At 35.7% G+C, this 16,082-nt stretch overlaps 3 protein-coding genes across 11 annotated transcripts; 2 read left to right on the forward strand and 1 right to left on the reverse strand.

Moving 5' to 3' along the window:
• The first annotated feature begins 713 nt into the window (after positions 1-713).
• On the forward strand, positions 714-6,909 carry LOC124183144. 5 transcript variants are annotated; one of them, XM_046571248.1, is made up of 9 exons: positions 714-765; positions 2,623-2,857; positions 2,969-3,199; positions 3,363-3,457; positions 3,579-3,648; positions 3,723-3,890; positions 4,048-5,412; positions 5,514-5,740; positions 5,807-6,909. In XM_046571248.1, exons 1-9 carry the CDS (start codon positions 752-754, stop codon positions 5,979-5,981), a joined length of 2,580 nt encoding a protein of 859 aa, XP_046427204.1. In that variant the 5' UTR covers positions 714-751; the 3' UTR covers positions 5,982-6,909. The 5 variants fall into 5 exon arrangements, with proteins under 5 accessions (XP_046427204.1, XP_046427205.1, XP_046427202.1 ...); XM_046571249.1 differs by lacking the exon at positions 714-765 and adding an exon at positions 773-1,028; XM_046571246.1 differs by lacking the exon at positions 714-765 and adding an exon at positions 1,085-1,297.
• On the reverse strand, positions 6,012-15,626 carry LOC124183159 (probable nuclear transport factor 2). Of its 3 annotated transcripts, none has more exons than XM_046571300.1 (5): positions 15,334-15,625; positions 15,180-15,251; positions 14,414-14,512; positions 11,936-12,043; positions 6,012-6,902 (listed from the first exon to the last, which is right to left on the reverse strand). In XM_046571300.1, the coding sequence occupies exons 1-5, from the start codon at positions 15,439-15,441 to the stop codon at positions 6,858-6,860; spliced, it is 432 nt and encodes a 143-aa protein (XP_046427256.1). In that variant the 5' UTR covers positions 15,442-15,625; the 3' UTR covers positions 6,012-6,857. The 3 variants fall into 3 exon arrangements, with proteins under 3 accessions (XP_046427256.1, XP_046427257.1, XP_046427258.1); XM_046571302.1 differs by lacking the exon at positions 6,012-6,902 and adding an exon at positions 13,062-13,219 and having other exon boundaries at positions 11,879-12,043; positions 15,334-15,626; XM_046571301.1 differs by lacking the exon at positions 6,012-6,902 and having other exon boundaries at positions 11,647-12,043; positions 15,334-15,622.
• On the forward strand, positions 7,949-10,955 carry LOC124183155 (4-hydroxyphenylpyruvate dioxygenase). 3 transcript variants are annotated; one of them, XM_046571293.1, is made up of 12 exons: positions 7,949-8,088; positions 8,311-8,337; positions 8,411-8,473; positions 8,648-8,752; positions 8,833-8,958; positions 9,082-9,171; positions 9,320-9,420; positions 9,505-9,582; positions 9,781-10,015; positions 10,331-10,453; positions 10,547-10,663; positions 10,742-10,955. In XM_046571293.1, exons 1-12 carry the CDS (start codon positions 8,086-8,088, stop codon positions 10,814-10,816), a joined length of 1,143 nt encoding a protein of 380 aa, XP_046427249.1. In that variant the 5' UTR covers positions 7,949-8,085; the 3' UTR covers positions 10,817-10,955. The 3 variants fall into 3 exon arrangements, with proteins under 3 accessions (XP_046427249.1, XP_046427251.1, XP_046427250.1); XM_046571294.1 differs by having other exon boundaries at positions 7,990-8,088; positions 8,316-8,337; XM_046571295.1 differs by lacking the exon at positions 10,547-10,663.
• Positions 15,627-16,082: the final 456 nt, after the last annotated feature.

Genomic DNA, 16,082 nt, shown 5'->3' on the forward strand with positions numbered 1-16,082 from the left:
TTTTCAGCAGGTGCTTTTTCGCTCGCCATTTTTCTCCCGTTGGTCCTACGCTCTTTTCGCTTCGTTTTCTGAGTTCCTGGGTGTCCAAAAGATCAGAAAACGGTCGTTTGAATCAAATCTAAGACCAAAAATTTTTCGGCCAAAAAAAAAGCAAGGCTAACCCCTTTGCATTTTTGGCGAAAATTTTCGCGATTCCGAAAAGTGCTGGAATAAATTCTTTCATGCACTATTCCGACGTAATTATGCGAGAGAAATCGATTGGGCGCAGTCCCAATACGCTGCGATCAACGCATCAAAAGTTACAGCCGAAAAACGGAAACCTGTGTTTTCGACATTTCTCAGCAGGTGCTTTTTCCTTCGTAACTTCTCTCCTGTTGATCCCACGCTCTTTTCGCTGCGTTTACCGGGTTCCTGGGTGTCTGATTGATCAGAAAACGGTCGTTTAAATCAAATTTAAGACCAAAAATTTTTCGGCCAAAAAAAAAGCAAGGCTAACCCCTTTGTATTTCTGGCGAAAATTTTCGCGATTTTGAAAGTAAAGCGATTTTGCGAGAGGTATCGACTACAGGCCGTTTTGAGTCGCTGCGATTAAATGAGTACGACCCTCATCATGGTCACCTGAAGCTGCCCGCCACCACAGAATATAGCACACTTCACGTTGGTATGTAGTATATACATTCCATGCTGCGACCCAGTGTCAGATACAACCTGTAGGAAAACAGTGACCCACAGCCTTCGCACTGCCTTCTCGATGAAAAAACGAAGGTAATCAATATCAACATGGCGTTAGGATACCGGTTACACACCCAACCTTATGAAGACTCATTTCCGTCATGTAAACCTTGAACTCTATTGCTTAGATATGCAATTGTGGTATACAATAGGTTTCTCACACTATGGTGCCAGTGATACGCGTGATTTTCACCTTAAAACACTGAAGTAAATAATGAAAATCCACCCAAGGTTTGACGTCTGACGTTTGACTGGGCCGACGTGCAGAGAAGCACTACATAAACAATCATGGCAAAGTACGTCGACTGTTACGTAATTGTTGCGTTATCTAATTAAAAAGTAGCGTAGTAACTTGATAATGGAATGTTTACTACTTTGTCAAGCTGGTCTTTTTTCCAAATGATTCTCGCTGACTCCCGTCCACTCTTGTATCTGCTAAGCGGTTCAACCAATCTTAATGCTCTCTCCTACGTAATATTTACACTTTAATAGCACAAAAACCTTTCCATATGTCTCTGTTCAATTCTCTAATATTTGTGAAAGACAATGCAGATTTCAAATTGGTGTGAGTTTATTTTTGTAATAACTAAAATTAATTCCTCAAAATAACTAATGATTTCAGGTCAAAATTGCCCGGACAGCTGTTTTCTAATGCAGAACATATTTCTCATTGCGCTTTGAAATGTAATCTATTTAGAATATGAATTTCATGCCCTCTTGTCAAAAGTGTGCTCTCCCATTTTATCATTAATATTTTGTTTATTCAATCTTCGTCAATCTGTGTACTTGCCACTGTTCAATCCTGAATACAAAATTCGAAGCATCAATAACTGATGTCATTCGTTTCAACTCGATAAGCTTTCTATTATCATAGATAACTAACTTATCCATTTCGACAGAGCTAATTTGATCCATATCATCAGATACTTTTATTATTTGTTCAATGAGTACCATCGTGAAAGAGTCACAACGTATCAATTAAAAGTTGAACAGTACCTCTTTTTAAAGGTACCGACTTTCTGTTTCATAGGCATAGATTAATTCTATGGCGTCCCAGGTCAAAGTAGAGAACTTCTTCTTTTAACTTTGTAGCTTGTAAACAGGCTTTTTGTAAAAATTACAATTCAAAGTATAGGACTTAGTTTAGAGATTGCCAGGCCCATGTGTAGCGCTAGAGTATGTTAACGTGAAGTACTAATTATTTTTCTCGAGTTGGATTGGTTTAATCTGGGTTGCTCTTTCTTTATTCACTCCTCAACAAAAAGAAAATACTCAACACCAAATTTGACTGTCCGTCAAGAGCCTAATTGTTTAAACTCTCAATGTGCCTATGTGTAAAAGTTCAAAGCAAGAAGTTGTTTACTCTCACCTAAAACACCAAAGATTTAATCTGCACATCTCTTTCATTAAAGCATCTCGCAATCTGAAAATGTAGCTGGAATGCGGATACTCAGTCTGACAAATTGAATCCAACGTACAAATTTGTAACAGTCAGATAATGTTAGATTCGTACATACAATAAATATAACACAAATTGGGTCAACGATAGTTGGAATGTTCAACATAAGAGACCTTAGCTATCATTTGTTGTATTATAATCACTCTCTTGCTTATTCAGCGAGTCAAACGTTGCCATGTAATCTATCCATCTTTACATTTATTGATAGTTCACTTCCATTCAAGTACATTGCACATATATAACAAAGTCAGAGCATTAGGCTAAAGTAATTCACTTATACGAAGTTATTAAACAAAGGTTGTGCTTAGGCTAATAACTTAATTGAAAAAGTTTTATTAAAATCTAGGTCATTCATTCGAATCAGTATATCGCATAATTCAATTCATTATGTTACTTTCTAATTATCAGCCTGTGGATTTTACTTATTCTAGGGAAATGATGATAGTGTTCGTGTACGACACGGCACGGTGTCGCAGAGAAGAAGATGACCCCGCCGAGGCTGTTATTTATTTCCATCCTGCTTGGGTATCGCTTACTCAAAGGCTCGCGCTCGCTGGTCAATTGATGGGTGTTACACAGTTTCTTACTACATCTTTCTCACCTCCACGAGTAATTTCTCTACAAGGTGGCAAATTTGTTTTAAAAAAATTGGGACAGTATATACTAGTGAGTTTGAATTAACATTTAACAGCTGAACTGCATGCTGATAGCTTCATAACTTGGTCTAATACACAAGATAAATCTACAAAAGAAGAACTTACTTTCTGTTGTACTCAGGCAGTTGGAACAGACCGAAATATCCAGGATTGGGTAATCCAGAGACGAGCTGATACTTTGGAATCGACACTGAAATTTTATCATCGTGATCTTGAAACTATATCGACATCACTTGGTGGGGACAGAAACAGACTGACTGAGAAATTATATCAAATGTTTGAAACTTATCTTCCTATACTGCAATACGGTGCCAACTTATTCACCAATCTTCCCACCATCAAATTTCCTAAGGTTCGCCTCTTCATCGAAGTAATTCATATAATTCTGATTCTAAATTTCGCAAAATTAATTTCAAATTGACTACACTAAGTTCTTTGGGATATAGGTGACAAAAAATAATATCACTATTCTTTACTGCGCACAACCTAATTGTTTATAATTATTTTCATTCCAGAGTGCAAGCAATGTTTTTTTAGAAGCTATACAAGTGCTACAATATTGCCAAGAAACAAGTGGTATTTTAGGTGGTGCCTTGTTCTACAATAATAAGTAAGTAACACCATCTATTTTATCAACATGAACTATTTTTGATGTTGACTTCTTTGCAAGTAATCAGAACTCAAATCCAAATTTCAAGCTGAATCATTGACACAATTTCATCATAATCCAGGGTTGTGGCTACTCAGTTGAATCCAGAATTGACCAAACAATTAATCGTTACTGATCCGTATCGTATAAAGGTAATGGAAATTAATAAATTCGAGACCAGTGGAATTTTGTCAAATATAACATATATTTCACTTTGCATTTACAGGCCCCTGCGGAAACTGTAGGAACAGAGTTTGATCTGCCAGCCGGAGTTCAACTCCTCAGAGTCTATGTTGAACGCAAGCAAGTAATAAAATTGAAACAAGATGCAGCTGGCGAACGCATCTATAATTCGTATCTCGATCCTACGATGAAAAAAACAATGCTGAAAAAGGTGAATATTCGGTATTTTGTAAACCATAGCTAGACAGCTATGGTCTACTTCACTCATTCCACTACTACTAACTGCTATAGTATTCATTACTGTGAATTAAAGTTGGTGGATGTTGCTTCGGTTATTCAATATAAAATTGATAAAATATATATTTCAGAATTTATCGAAGAACAACATAAAGGATTCCTGCACCTCGGGTATGAAACGTGATACGTCACGGATATTCACAGTACCGGAAGAAGGAGAATTAGACTCGATGCAGTATGATAGCGGTGCACCTTTCTACCCCTCCCTGCCTCCCACAACATATAGCTCACCGGCAAAACGGAAGCAGGATGTTACAATAGATCGCTCCAAGATTGTAAATCCGTTAACGCCTAGTGTTTGTTCTACACCTTTGAAGGATGTTAACAGAATGCTTCATGGGACCACAGTATTGATCTGCAGCGGTGCGGATGATTGTGAAAGCAAAGCTATGCCTGAAAATCAAGTTCTTGAAGTAGAAAATATCAGCGACATCCCAGACCTTGTCAAAGAAGCACTAAGGTGCAAAAGAGCAAACAAACTAAGGAATGCACCTCCTATCGAAAAGCTGGAAGAACGTAGATTTCTCGATAAAAAATGTCTTAGTTTGCCAGACCTGAATAACGCATTACACAAACATACGAACAGAGTATCTCTTAGGTACTATAGTATAGGATTACCAAATTTGAATGACAACCTTTGCTCTGACCTCTGCGAGGATTCACCTCGGAAAAAACTTCCACCTGGAAAACACTTTTACCATACAATTACAGACCCAAGCTTCCCAATATTCAGATCCGATGGTTCACTGGTTTCCAAAGCTTTGTACGATTTCAATGTTGCTACACATTATCAGGAACTCAAGTGTGGTGCAACCAATGTAAAGTTGCCTAAACATACAGATTTTTTCCAAAAATTTCCATCAATGGGAAACGATAAGGCAGCTATGATAGAAGGATTACATTGTCAAGTTCCGTCCGTTTCTGAGAATAACACTGTTTCTAATGCTAACGTAACAACAGAGAAAAAAACGAAACAAGAAATTTATCGTCGATCTATGAGTTTACCTCTTAAATCTCTAAATGCTCCAGAAGAAGAGGGTAGGGAAAAATCGTCTTCGGAATGCGGCAGCATTTTCGATTTACCTCAAAGAAAAAAACTTGACGGATTACAGTTAACGCCGTTAATGTCAAAGCTTAGTTTACTAGCGGACGAACGTACGAGCGGATTTTGCAGTAGGGAAACTACACCAAATGAATTTCGTGACTTGTCAAGTTTCTCTATAACGACAAACCATTTGCTCAGAAGCAAACTGGATGCAGCAAGCAAAGACGGGAGTGACGAGGAAGACGATCTAGACCAAGACTGGATTTATTCCAAGACGGAGGAAAGTTCCCTGGAAAAACTTGAACTTTTTATTTATGGTCAGCAAAACATGGTCCTAGTATTGTTAATGGAAGAAAATGTTGGCAACAATTTCGACCTCATACATTCCCTAGTTAGTATATGTATGAAATATTTTTTAGACCAATGTTATGTTGCATATTTGATTTCGGTAGAAACCATTTGCCAATACTTAAAAATTAATATTTCCAATAGTGGGATACTTGTGTTCAAGTTCTCGCGAAACTAGAGTGTAAACTTCAACGATGTCTAGAACCTCTACCACCCAGTGATAGCAGAGAATTGTACAGCGTCCTCAGTGTAGATCCACAATGGGATACAGTCCACCGTGCCGGTCTCTGGGGTGTCACAGAGATAGAAATTGTCTCATTTCTTCACGACAGATTCAGTAAAGCTGGTAACATGACAGACATTGTAGTGAGGTAAGAAATCCATAGCTATTCTACTTCAGAGAACAAAATAATTTCTTCCCATGATTCTGTTCACAGAACTGAAGACACGGTCGTATACGGATACCAGTGCGGAAAGCTGCAAGTTTTTTATCAGCAAGCTATGGCACCCAATATGACTGGCGGACTACCTACACCAGCAGATCTAATGGGTGTTGTTCCTCTCAAGGCTAAGCGAAGACTGGAGAGAGATCATGGCATAGTTTTGCTGTAAATTGAATCAGTTATTTTTGTTTCATTTCGGTTTCATCTTGCAAAGAATGGAAAAATATAAGAAGAAACACCAAAATACAACAAGTAAAACTAACGCTATAAGTAAAGAGCATTATTGCAGCAATAAGAAATTCAAGATTAACGTTTGATATTATACATATGTTATTTATTCATGCGAGCTGCCCAGTTTCATTCCAAACTCGAAACGACTAATCCAGAAGGAGCTGGAGGTGTCTTGATACTTCGAACTCTTGCCAAAATAAGATTTTTATGGACCACGTATTATAATTATTAAGGCTTTGTAAATTTTTTCGTAATTTTCCTGACTTGTAATTAAGTAACTCTATTACAGATACAACGTGTATTTGTTACGAGCGAATGTTTATCATTATTATTAAGTATTATAGTATTAATTGATGTAACTGTAATACCTACTTAACGTACACAATACTTATACGTATTTATAACTAATTTAAGAATTTGAATTTGCTAGGAGCGATGAGACAAAAAAAAATATGTACATTGGATGACGATAGCTGAAATATTTCATTATAATTGTTTCATACAAAAAACACCGAGGATAGTTGCATAATTATTCAACGCGAAGTATGCCGCTTGGAAACCCGACTAAGGCCGTAGAGAGGAGCCAGCTAATCGAGCCCCCAGAATATCCAGTTTTATTTGCATCTTGATAGCTCGCAGCCTGCAGAGCAACAACTGGTCACACCTTCGACTTGTTTGTATCAACTGGTTTTAGTATTTACCACGGAAAAAATGTGGAAGCCATTTCAATGACATCGAATTTTTCTACCAGGTTCTTCAAGTAAATATCAACACGCGTTTAGAATGCAGTTAACATTGCTATTATTGTCATATCCTATATGTTTGTATACTTATTTTGGAATAAAACCCAGTTGAGAATCTGCATTCAAAATATTTTCTATTCCTCCCACCCCAAGTGCATCCCTAATTCGAAAAGTGAATCGATTCTTTTAGAATTTCCGGCTATCTGCAATCTATTGGGAATATATTTGAAAATTCTGGATAATTTTTATAATAACACGTAGACCAAAATTGAAATACATTACATAAGTCGTTTCGAGAAGAATAGCTGTATCAGTTATTTACGATTTTAATAATAATACCAGTCGATAATTTACGCAGTTACATTCGCGAAAACAGGTATTTGAATAACATGTTTACCTATTTCTAGAAGTAGTAGAGGGATTAGAAAAAAATGAAAAAGTAATCAATCCAAATGCAATAACATGTGAAATGTCAACGAAGTTATATAATTCATTTTATCTACATATGTACAATGCGCAGATCGTCAATGAACGTTAAGGAACCGCATTGATAAAAGAAATATCAATCCTAAAAATAATCGAAAGTTTGCTAATAGGAAATATTTATAATTTTATCTGGAATATGAAAAGAAGTCCTCGCAAATGTAGAAAATATTATTTCGTTCGTATCCTGTTCCAATGTGTCCTAATTTCACATCCACTTCTCTTATTATTAACTTGAGATTAAAAATCCAAAAACAATTTTTCAATAATTAGAAACAAAAATTTTGAAATGGTACAAATAAACTATTTTCATTCAAGGATAATGTTATGAAAAAATATTCGTAAATTACGACGGAAATAATTCTACATAAATGAATATTTTTCGGTTAAGCTAGAATTTTATAAACTATCATCCTCGAGATTATTTCTATTCGCACAATCATGCAAAATCAGTGCTAAATTTATTGAGCCCCTGAGGCCTCCAGATATTATACGTATAATTTTATACATTTGTAAAATGAAAGTGGATATCATCCGATCACATCATGATCGGGACTCGACTATCTATAATCATCAATTAATTAATTTATTCGCGAACTCACGAGAGATTTGCGTGCAAACAAGCCTCCGGTTTCCACCAATCAGAATACGCTTCCCCAGGTACAACAGGCTTCCCAGGTGGTTGTAGCCAGTTCATATTTAAAGAGGAATCGACTCAACATTTTGCACATATTATACTCCTGATACTCCTCGGATACAGACCGGATTTTTTACATTCCACAATCTTATAATTTAGTATAAACGTCGACACACACGATGGTGAGCAATTATCAAAAGTTAGCGTGATTTTTTTCTTTCCATCTACGAGTACATAATAAAAAATTAAAATCCGGATAGCACTGATATTCAGTACTTTTTTCCAGACAAAATACCTCATTTGTGAACTATTAATTATGAAAAGAAGAGTAAAACACGAGAAAGATCACGATTATCAGGGTCTATAATCATTTCTTTCTTGGTAATATATTTTTTTTTTTCTAGACCAGTTACACGGATAAGGGGCCAAAAGTGAGTAGAACCCAGAAGTACAACTAGGCAATTCAACGTATGATTTATCTAACTTCTGGATTTATCATTTCAGCCAAAAGGGGGAAAATTCCTGAACTTCGATCACTTGACATTCTGGGTCGGTAATGCAAAGCAGGTGAGAACCTCACTTTTACACTGCTTACTCGTCGATTAAGATTACCGATAAGATTCAACTGTGATAAATGGGGAAAATACAGATTTAGATTCAATTTTCAAATAATTGTATTGCGATCGATTCAACTAATTTCAAAAAGTTGACTCAAACTGATCCCTCGTAACTGTTGAATAGGCGGCTAGCTTTTACTGTGCGAGAATGGGGTTTGAACCCGTGGGCTACCGTGGTTTGGAGACTGGCACACGGGACAAAGCATCGCACGCAGTCCGACAAAATAAGGTGAACCAACTATCAAATAGTGTAAGAATATAAGAATTGTGTCTTAAGCTTGTATCACTTCGTCTTCATCCCATTTGTAGGTTGTCTTTATATTCGAGTCAGCCTACGAGCCTGACAACGAGGAAATGGCGGTTCAGCTTTCTCGGCACGGCGACGGAGTTCATGATGTGGCCTTTACCGTTGAAGACATCTACACCATCGTCAAGGTGCATTGAATTCAGTATAACTAATAGTTTGTTACCAAGGCACAGAATTTCCTGACAATCGTCTCTTCACGAAAAGTATTTTCAAGCGTTAATATAATCCAACAATACTATTTTTGTGTCTAGATCGCAAGGGAGCATGGTGCAAAAATCGTGCGTGATGTGTGGGAAGAACAAGATGAATTTGGCATCGTCCGGTTTGCCACTGTTAAGACTGTGAGTTGACAACTAAATATAAGTTATCTTGACAATGATGAGCACACAAGACACGATTTACGTCCATTTGCATTATTTGTGGTGAAAATGTTAACCGATTAGGAAATGCTGTCATTGTAAGATTAATCATTATCAAATATACTGTTAGTATGGAGATACGCAACATACGTTTGTGGACAGAAGTAACTACACAGGCCCATTCCTTCCCGGGTTCAAGACCACAAAGAAGGACCCAATTGCAGCACTCCTGTGAGTTGAAAAATTTCAGCACCTAGTCATTGGGGCGTAGACAGTAACGAGTGTTAAATGGATTGCTGCTTATTCTGATTGCAGGCCACCTGTTAAACTAAATTTTATTGATCACGTTGTTGGAAATCAGCCGGATAATGAGATGGAAAATATTGCGAAATGGTTAGTCACAATTACGAATGGTAATTTTACTACATATGATGTTTACGTTTGTGTAGGTGATGAGAAAAGAAGTAAACATGCTAAACCTATAATCAAAAAAAGTATATATAATTGCATCGATAGGACTAAGACTGTAAAATTCTTATGTGACTAAATTGTGGATTTGTCATTTAACGTGTAATCGTAAACTGCCCTTAGGTATGAACAGTGTCTACAATTCCACAGATTTTGGTCAGTGGATGACACGCAACTGCACACTGAGTATTCCGCGCTCAGATCTATAGTCGTAACAAACTGGGAAGAGACTGTGAAAATGCCAATCAATGAACCAGCACCAGGGAAAAAACGATCTCAGATTCAAGAATTCGTTGAATATTACGGAGGAGCTGGTGTTCAGCACATAGCTCTGAACACCAGTGACATAATTGCAGCCGTAAGTTAAGTTTTCTGCGAAGTAAAAGAAACATTTGATCATCAGGAAGACGACAATTTTCTTGCTTAACATATCAAACATTAAATAACAAATATAAAATTTTCTTGTTTCAAGGTTTTCATAAAACAATATGAACACTTTATTTGGAATTTAGTGATATTAGATTTTAACTTTGGCGATAGATACATAAAATACTTGTAAGCATTAGGTTTGATCGATCCTTATTAAGAATCAAATCGTGCGACATAAGTATACTATGTATGTATTTATATAAATTACGTAAGAATTAAATGATTTATGTGTTTGGGACTATAGATTGAAAACCTGCGTATCCGAGGTATGGAATTCCTCGATGTACCGGACAGCTACTACGAAATGTTGAAGGATCGTCTTAAAAATAGCAGCGTCCAAATTACAGAGGACTTGAGTATACTGCAGGTGAAATGATAATTTTTGAATGCTAAGTGCACTGTTAATAACAAAACATATGCCGGAATGATTTTTAATCAATTATTAAAATTCATTTCATAGAAATTGAAGATTCTTATCGACTACGACGACGATGGTTACCTGCTGCAAATATTTACAAAAAATATGCAGGATAGACCAACACTGTTTATAGAAATCATTCAGCGACACAATCACAACGTTAGTAAATTTTATCATATCATGCTGGGTATTTTCAATCCATAAATGTCAATAAAAACGTTAATAATTTTTTTACAGGGATTCGGAGCTGGGAATTTCCAAGCCTTGTTTGAAGCTATTGAAGTTGAACAAGCAAAACGTGGAAACCTCTAAAACTTCAAAAAAGTTTCAACAATATTTAATAATAATTAAATGTTGAAATGCCATTTCCAGTACGTTGCTTTTGTGATTAAGTTATATTTTATAAGCTATGTAGCACTTTTTATAATAAACTGAATGCTTTTGACGCGAACCGAACTCTTCAACATTACCCTGTTTTAAGTAGCAATACATACACGGAACGTTAGCAAACGTTATATACCGAGATCATTATGACACACTAAAAAAAAAACACGACAAGCTTATTCGGTTGGGTAACGAATTTGTAGTCTCATTAACAATAAACACTCAGAATCCAGTGCTTGAAAACATTTCAAGTTAATTATTACAAAACAGATAAAGGTGAATGGTACCAGAATCAGAAGAAACTTGACCTGTGCAAGGTTTAGGTAACTATAAAAAAAAAAGGATTCCGATCATTGAGAAACTTGCAATAATACAGATGATTATTTTTCTGCACGGATAAAAGCAGTACGTCAATTAATAACAGGTCGTGAATTCATTCATATGATTATAGGATGATACATATTTTATATTTAACGTACAATTTCTAATTATTTATAAAAATACATAGGCCAATACGGTATTACAGGATATCTTCTTTTTTTTTTACTTTTGGATTTTAAACTTTATAATATTTTCTACAGAAGAATTTCACGCTAACGGCCGTTATAACTATAAGACTATTCATAGAGGAAAAATAGTGAAAAATGGCGAGGGTTGAAAAAAAAAAAAAGGTTCTGATAGTATACGAAAGATGAAAGAAAAGTAACTGAGAATATGGGAGCCATAGCATTACGAATGAGGAAATTGAATAAACAAAATAATTATTGAATCCTGTTTATTGTTAAAAGATGGTTGTGGCCACGTTTGTATAAGATAAGCAGGAAATTCCTTGTATAAAAACTGTGGTATCTCTGAGGATAATGAGCGCTTAGTGTGCGATGACGAAGGATTTCAAAATGAAAGATTATTGGCTCACTTATCTTAAAGCTGGAAGCGAGCGTGGCTCACTGGTGAGTTTTATTAAATATTTCTTCTCTTTGTTTCTCTCTCTTTGTTCCAATCATCTTTTATATCGAGCGTGTCAGAAAGTAGCGAGAGATCTCACACAGTGTCGTGTATCCCAAGGCGGAAGATGTCATGCTGACAAAAGAAAGAATTTCCCAGTGGCTTGAGCACAAATATTTGGGAGAATGCATGTGGTGGATCTTCGTCTGCCTAAAATGACAATTCAATCAATATTGTACAGATAAATTTCTTCTCGATCGTATAAAGAAGAACATTTTTCTGTATTCTAACAGAACCTTACCTAATGCTAATCTCATACGCCATGTATATAAAAATTCTGTTATTATTTAACATATTTTAAGGACAGTTGCTAGCTAAGATCTGTTTTAGGCATTATTTGCAAGTGAAAAATATAATAAAGAATTGAATATGGATAATAAATCATGTATAGTTTCACAACTTCTTAATACAAGCATAAGCAGAAGCGTCATAATACATCTACGCAGCATTAAATGCAGAGCGTTATGCTAAAACAAAACGAAATTATAATCGAGACTGAAGAAAACAGAAATCAACACTGTGAAATTAATAGTTTTTACCAAAAGCATACTGAATTTCTCTTTTACAGATCTTAAAGTTTTCCAGCAACATGAGGAAAGTGTTACGATTGCCTGATCGGATATTAGTATAGAATATCAGATCATTATCGGATGAGGGCAGTTATTTTAATTATAATCGTCTGGGTTGAGGATGCTCAATATTGAGTAACAGGTCTGTGCTTATTACAATGAAAAATATTAGTTGAACATGAGGCCAATGTTAATCACTTATAAAATAGCGTACCCTTAGTTACAGGACAACAGTGCTTTTATGAGTGTTGTTTTACAATTTTCTAGGCGCCATCATACGCTAGTAGCATGATAGAGTTTATTACAAGTGGAACGAAGGATTGATATTTCTGATAAGAAAGCTCCGTAAAAAAAAAAAAAAAAAATGATTGACAAACGGATAACTGTTCTAAACCCAAGAACTGAGATAATACTGAAATATTATTTACTTGCCAGAATGGAATGCTAAAAAATAGAAGATACGTGTTGAAACAATCCATTAAAACAATCTTTTTTAAAAAGGAAAATAAAATAATAAGTTGATGCGAATCAGAACAAGCCAGGGGGTGCTTGCGTTAACAGAAATAAAAAGCAGAACGATAGAAGAAGGCTGAGCTTGCCTGTGCCCCGTCATGAAGATCGATGGACAAACGATGTCAGACATCTAGACAGTGTCGTGCAACGCGAGTCTGAAGATGTCGTGCTGCACGAAAAAGCTGGTACCAATAGCCTTCAGTACAAATGTCTGGATGTACGCGTGGGGCTGATCCTCGTCAGTCTGCCCAATCATCAACAATCACTGACTCAGTTCAATGTCTGATCTTCGGTACACGGACATAGATATTAAGGATAGGTGATGAAACACTTCTCAGTGATTGATAACATCTTTACACCTTTATATACCGATATGGAAAAATTCCTTTTTTTCATGCAATACGATACGCACGTGATAAAAAATTTGTTTAAAGATGAATTGACCCCACTTCGGATGGATGTAAAACGTTAACATTATTAACCTGGCCAGATGTTATTATATATCCTAAAAACTGAATGCCCAAACATTGGAAGGTGCATTTTGCAAATAGTTCAGCAGCAATAAAAGATAAAACACTGTCTTATTATAGACAAATATAGAATAGGGTGAAAAAGTTTTATACCGCCAAAATTCTACCATGAAAATAGATTACAGCGAACGATTTAACTGAAGCTCAAATCAAACTAATTTGTTCGCCACAGGTAACAATAAACTATGTATTCAGAGAAATACAATCATAACCGACAATCTGATTGAAGATATAGATATTGTTATGGCAAAATATATATTCTAGTTTAACAGAATTAGCAGTAGAGTGGAAACTTGGACTATTTTACCAAATGTACGGCCAATTCCGCATCATAATTCCAAATGATAGCTAAAAAATCTTAATTTGTAAGTAAATAAAAGGCAAAATACAAAAATACATGAAAAAATATTGTACAAAGCAAGCGATAATAATTATAATCAACGGAATAGATACACAGCTAGTTACATAGCTTTTCTGTAATGAAATGGTAAATTTATAAATGCATTCAGACCTAAATCAGTTCAAATTTAGCAACTGTTCCTCTTATTTATTCACTACCTGATCGTTTATTTGTTTATATTTTCTTCCACTCGATTTCAATGATCCTCTGTGAGTAATATTGAATTGTGAAATTAAATTAAAAGAATATGTGAACAATTTATAACACAGGGGCCTCTGCGTTATTACGCGCAAACACAAAATCGCACTACATAGATCTTGTATAACATATATATATATATATATATATATATATATATAATAAATATCAAATGAAATGTAAACGGATAATTATGGCGATGAAAAGTGACTGCTCATATCTAACAAAGTACACACAATATGATATTTTAAACCGAATAAAATATAATCAAACAAGTGCCATTATGTGAAATACAGGGGAATCAGTTTACCTGCAACCTTCCAAGGACGTTGATCAATACACCTCCATCAAACATAGGTTGAGAGTCGATCGCAGTTATTATTCTATTAATTTTTTGAAAACTTAAGCTCTGAAATAAAAATAAAGGCAATTATCGCAGTTGAAGATAAAACAGTATATGTAACAAATATTTTTATAACAACTTTTTCCTACTGTTATCACAGCAGTTTAGTGTCAAGATATATCGAAATGCAATAAAAAACATTTGTGACCAGAGGGTGGTGCCCACTAAACTGTTAATTTCAAACTGACATGATTCGGAAGTTGCAAATTAAAAGGATATTATTTCTGAATAGCTCTCAACTCAACTGAGCATGAAACGAAGCCAGTACAATTACTTTCTGAGAACAGTTCCTGTCAAGGTTTACACGCTTTGTTTGAATGGATTATGATACAAGAAGTTTAAGAGTTAATCTATGACAGACCACTTTCATCGCCGACAAGTAAACAAATGTAAAGTCAAGGCCAACTTTGTATACACATTGGATATGCTAGATCTTTTAAATATCGGTCTACCGATTCTCTGAAGAAATCCTAAAACTACATCGGACGAGGTGTGAAACTGGGAACCGCAGGACTCGTTAACGCAATATAATACCATAGAGTGTCACCTTGGACACGGGAGAAATAATTAATCGTAGATTGGGTTGGGGTGGTGGGTGAACAGTACGTATAATAGGATAGTTTCATCTGCTTTGGGCGAGGTGAAGTATCAATAGTTTTTTATTACAACTTACAGTCAACTTCTCCATGATCTTAATAGCTCCTTGAATCTGTAATCCTTCGAAGGTCATGAAGGACGATTCTGTCTGTAAGGGTTAGGCGAGTTAACGATTTTGCGTAAGAATAGTAATTCATGTATGGAGGTTATGCGATATACGTTATACCCACATTGTACATATTTATTAGATTCGGCCTCTGAACTGGGTCGTCAAATAACGCGTAGTATTGTTGGACAAAGCCCTTCCCGATGGCTTCGTATGACGGGTTTAACGCCATTATCACGTTATTATTTACGTTCGTACCTATTATAAAATATATATCTATAACAACTATAATTCGGTTAGGTGGTTTAACCCGCGCCAACGATTAACAGTTCGAGAAAAATCCTAGGAAAGAGACAAAACAACGCCGTTCGACATCCCCTCGTGCCACTTGCCAAAAGCGGGGAGGAAACGATCAGCGATACCAAAATTATCGGTGATACATACTTCGAGACTCTCGTAGCAAATGATAATCGAACGCTGATCTCGAATATCGACCTCTCGAACTTGTTCAAACCACGAAAACTGCACGACACGTCTGTATGCCCTGTTTTCCACTCTCCATATGTTTCGGTAATGAAAATACGGATACATAATTACCGGAATTAGATTCCTTCATGCTTTTGAGCAGTTTAAAGGAAACGAATAATTTCTTCATTTTTATTGTACACTTTCTACTAACGTCTATTACTTGACGAGAAGCACCTGGATTGCCTGGTCGAAAAGTGAACAATAATGTGATGCAGGTTGCCTGACATAAGGCTGTAAAGGCTCTGAATCAATCTATAATAAAAATCATTTTGCGAGTTGAATTTTATTTTTCTGAAGAAGAAATAGACTTCAGAATAAATGTCAACTGTAGTACGAAAGTTTAGT

This window comes from Neodiprion fabricii, chromosome 5, assembly GCF_021155785.1.
Source record: "Neodiprion fabricii isolate iyNeoFabr1 chromosome 5, iyNeoFabr1.1, whole genome shotgun sequence".
In the NCBI taxonomy this organism is placed as follows: domain Eukaryota; kingdom Metazoa; phylum Arthropoda; class Insecta; order Hymenoptera; family Diprionidae; genus Neodiprion; species Neodiprion fabricii.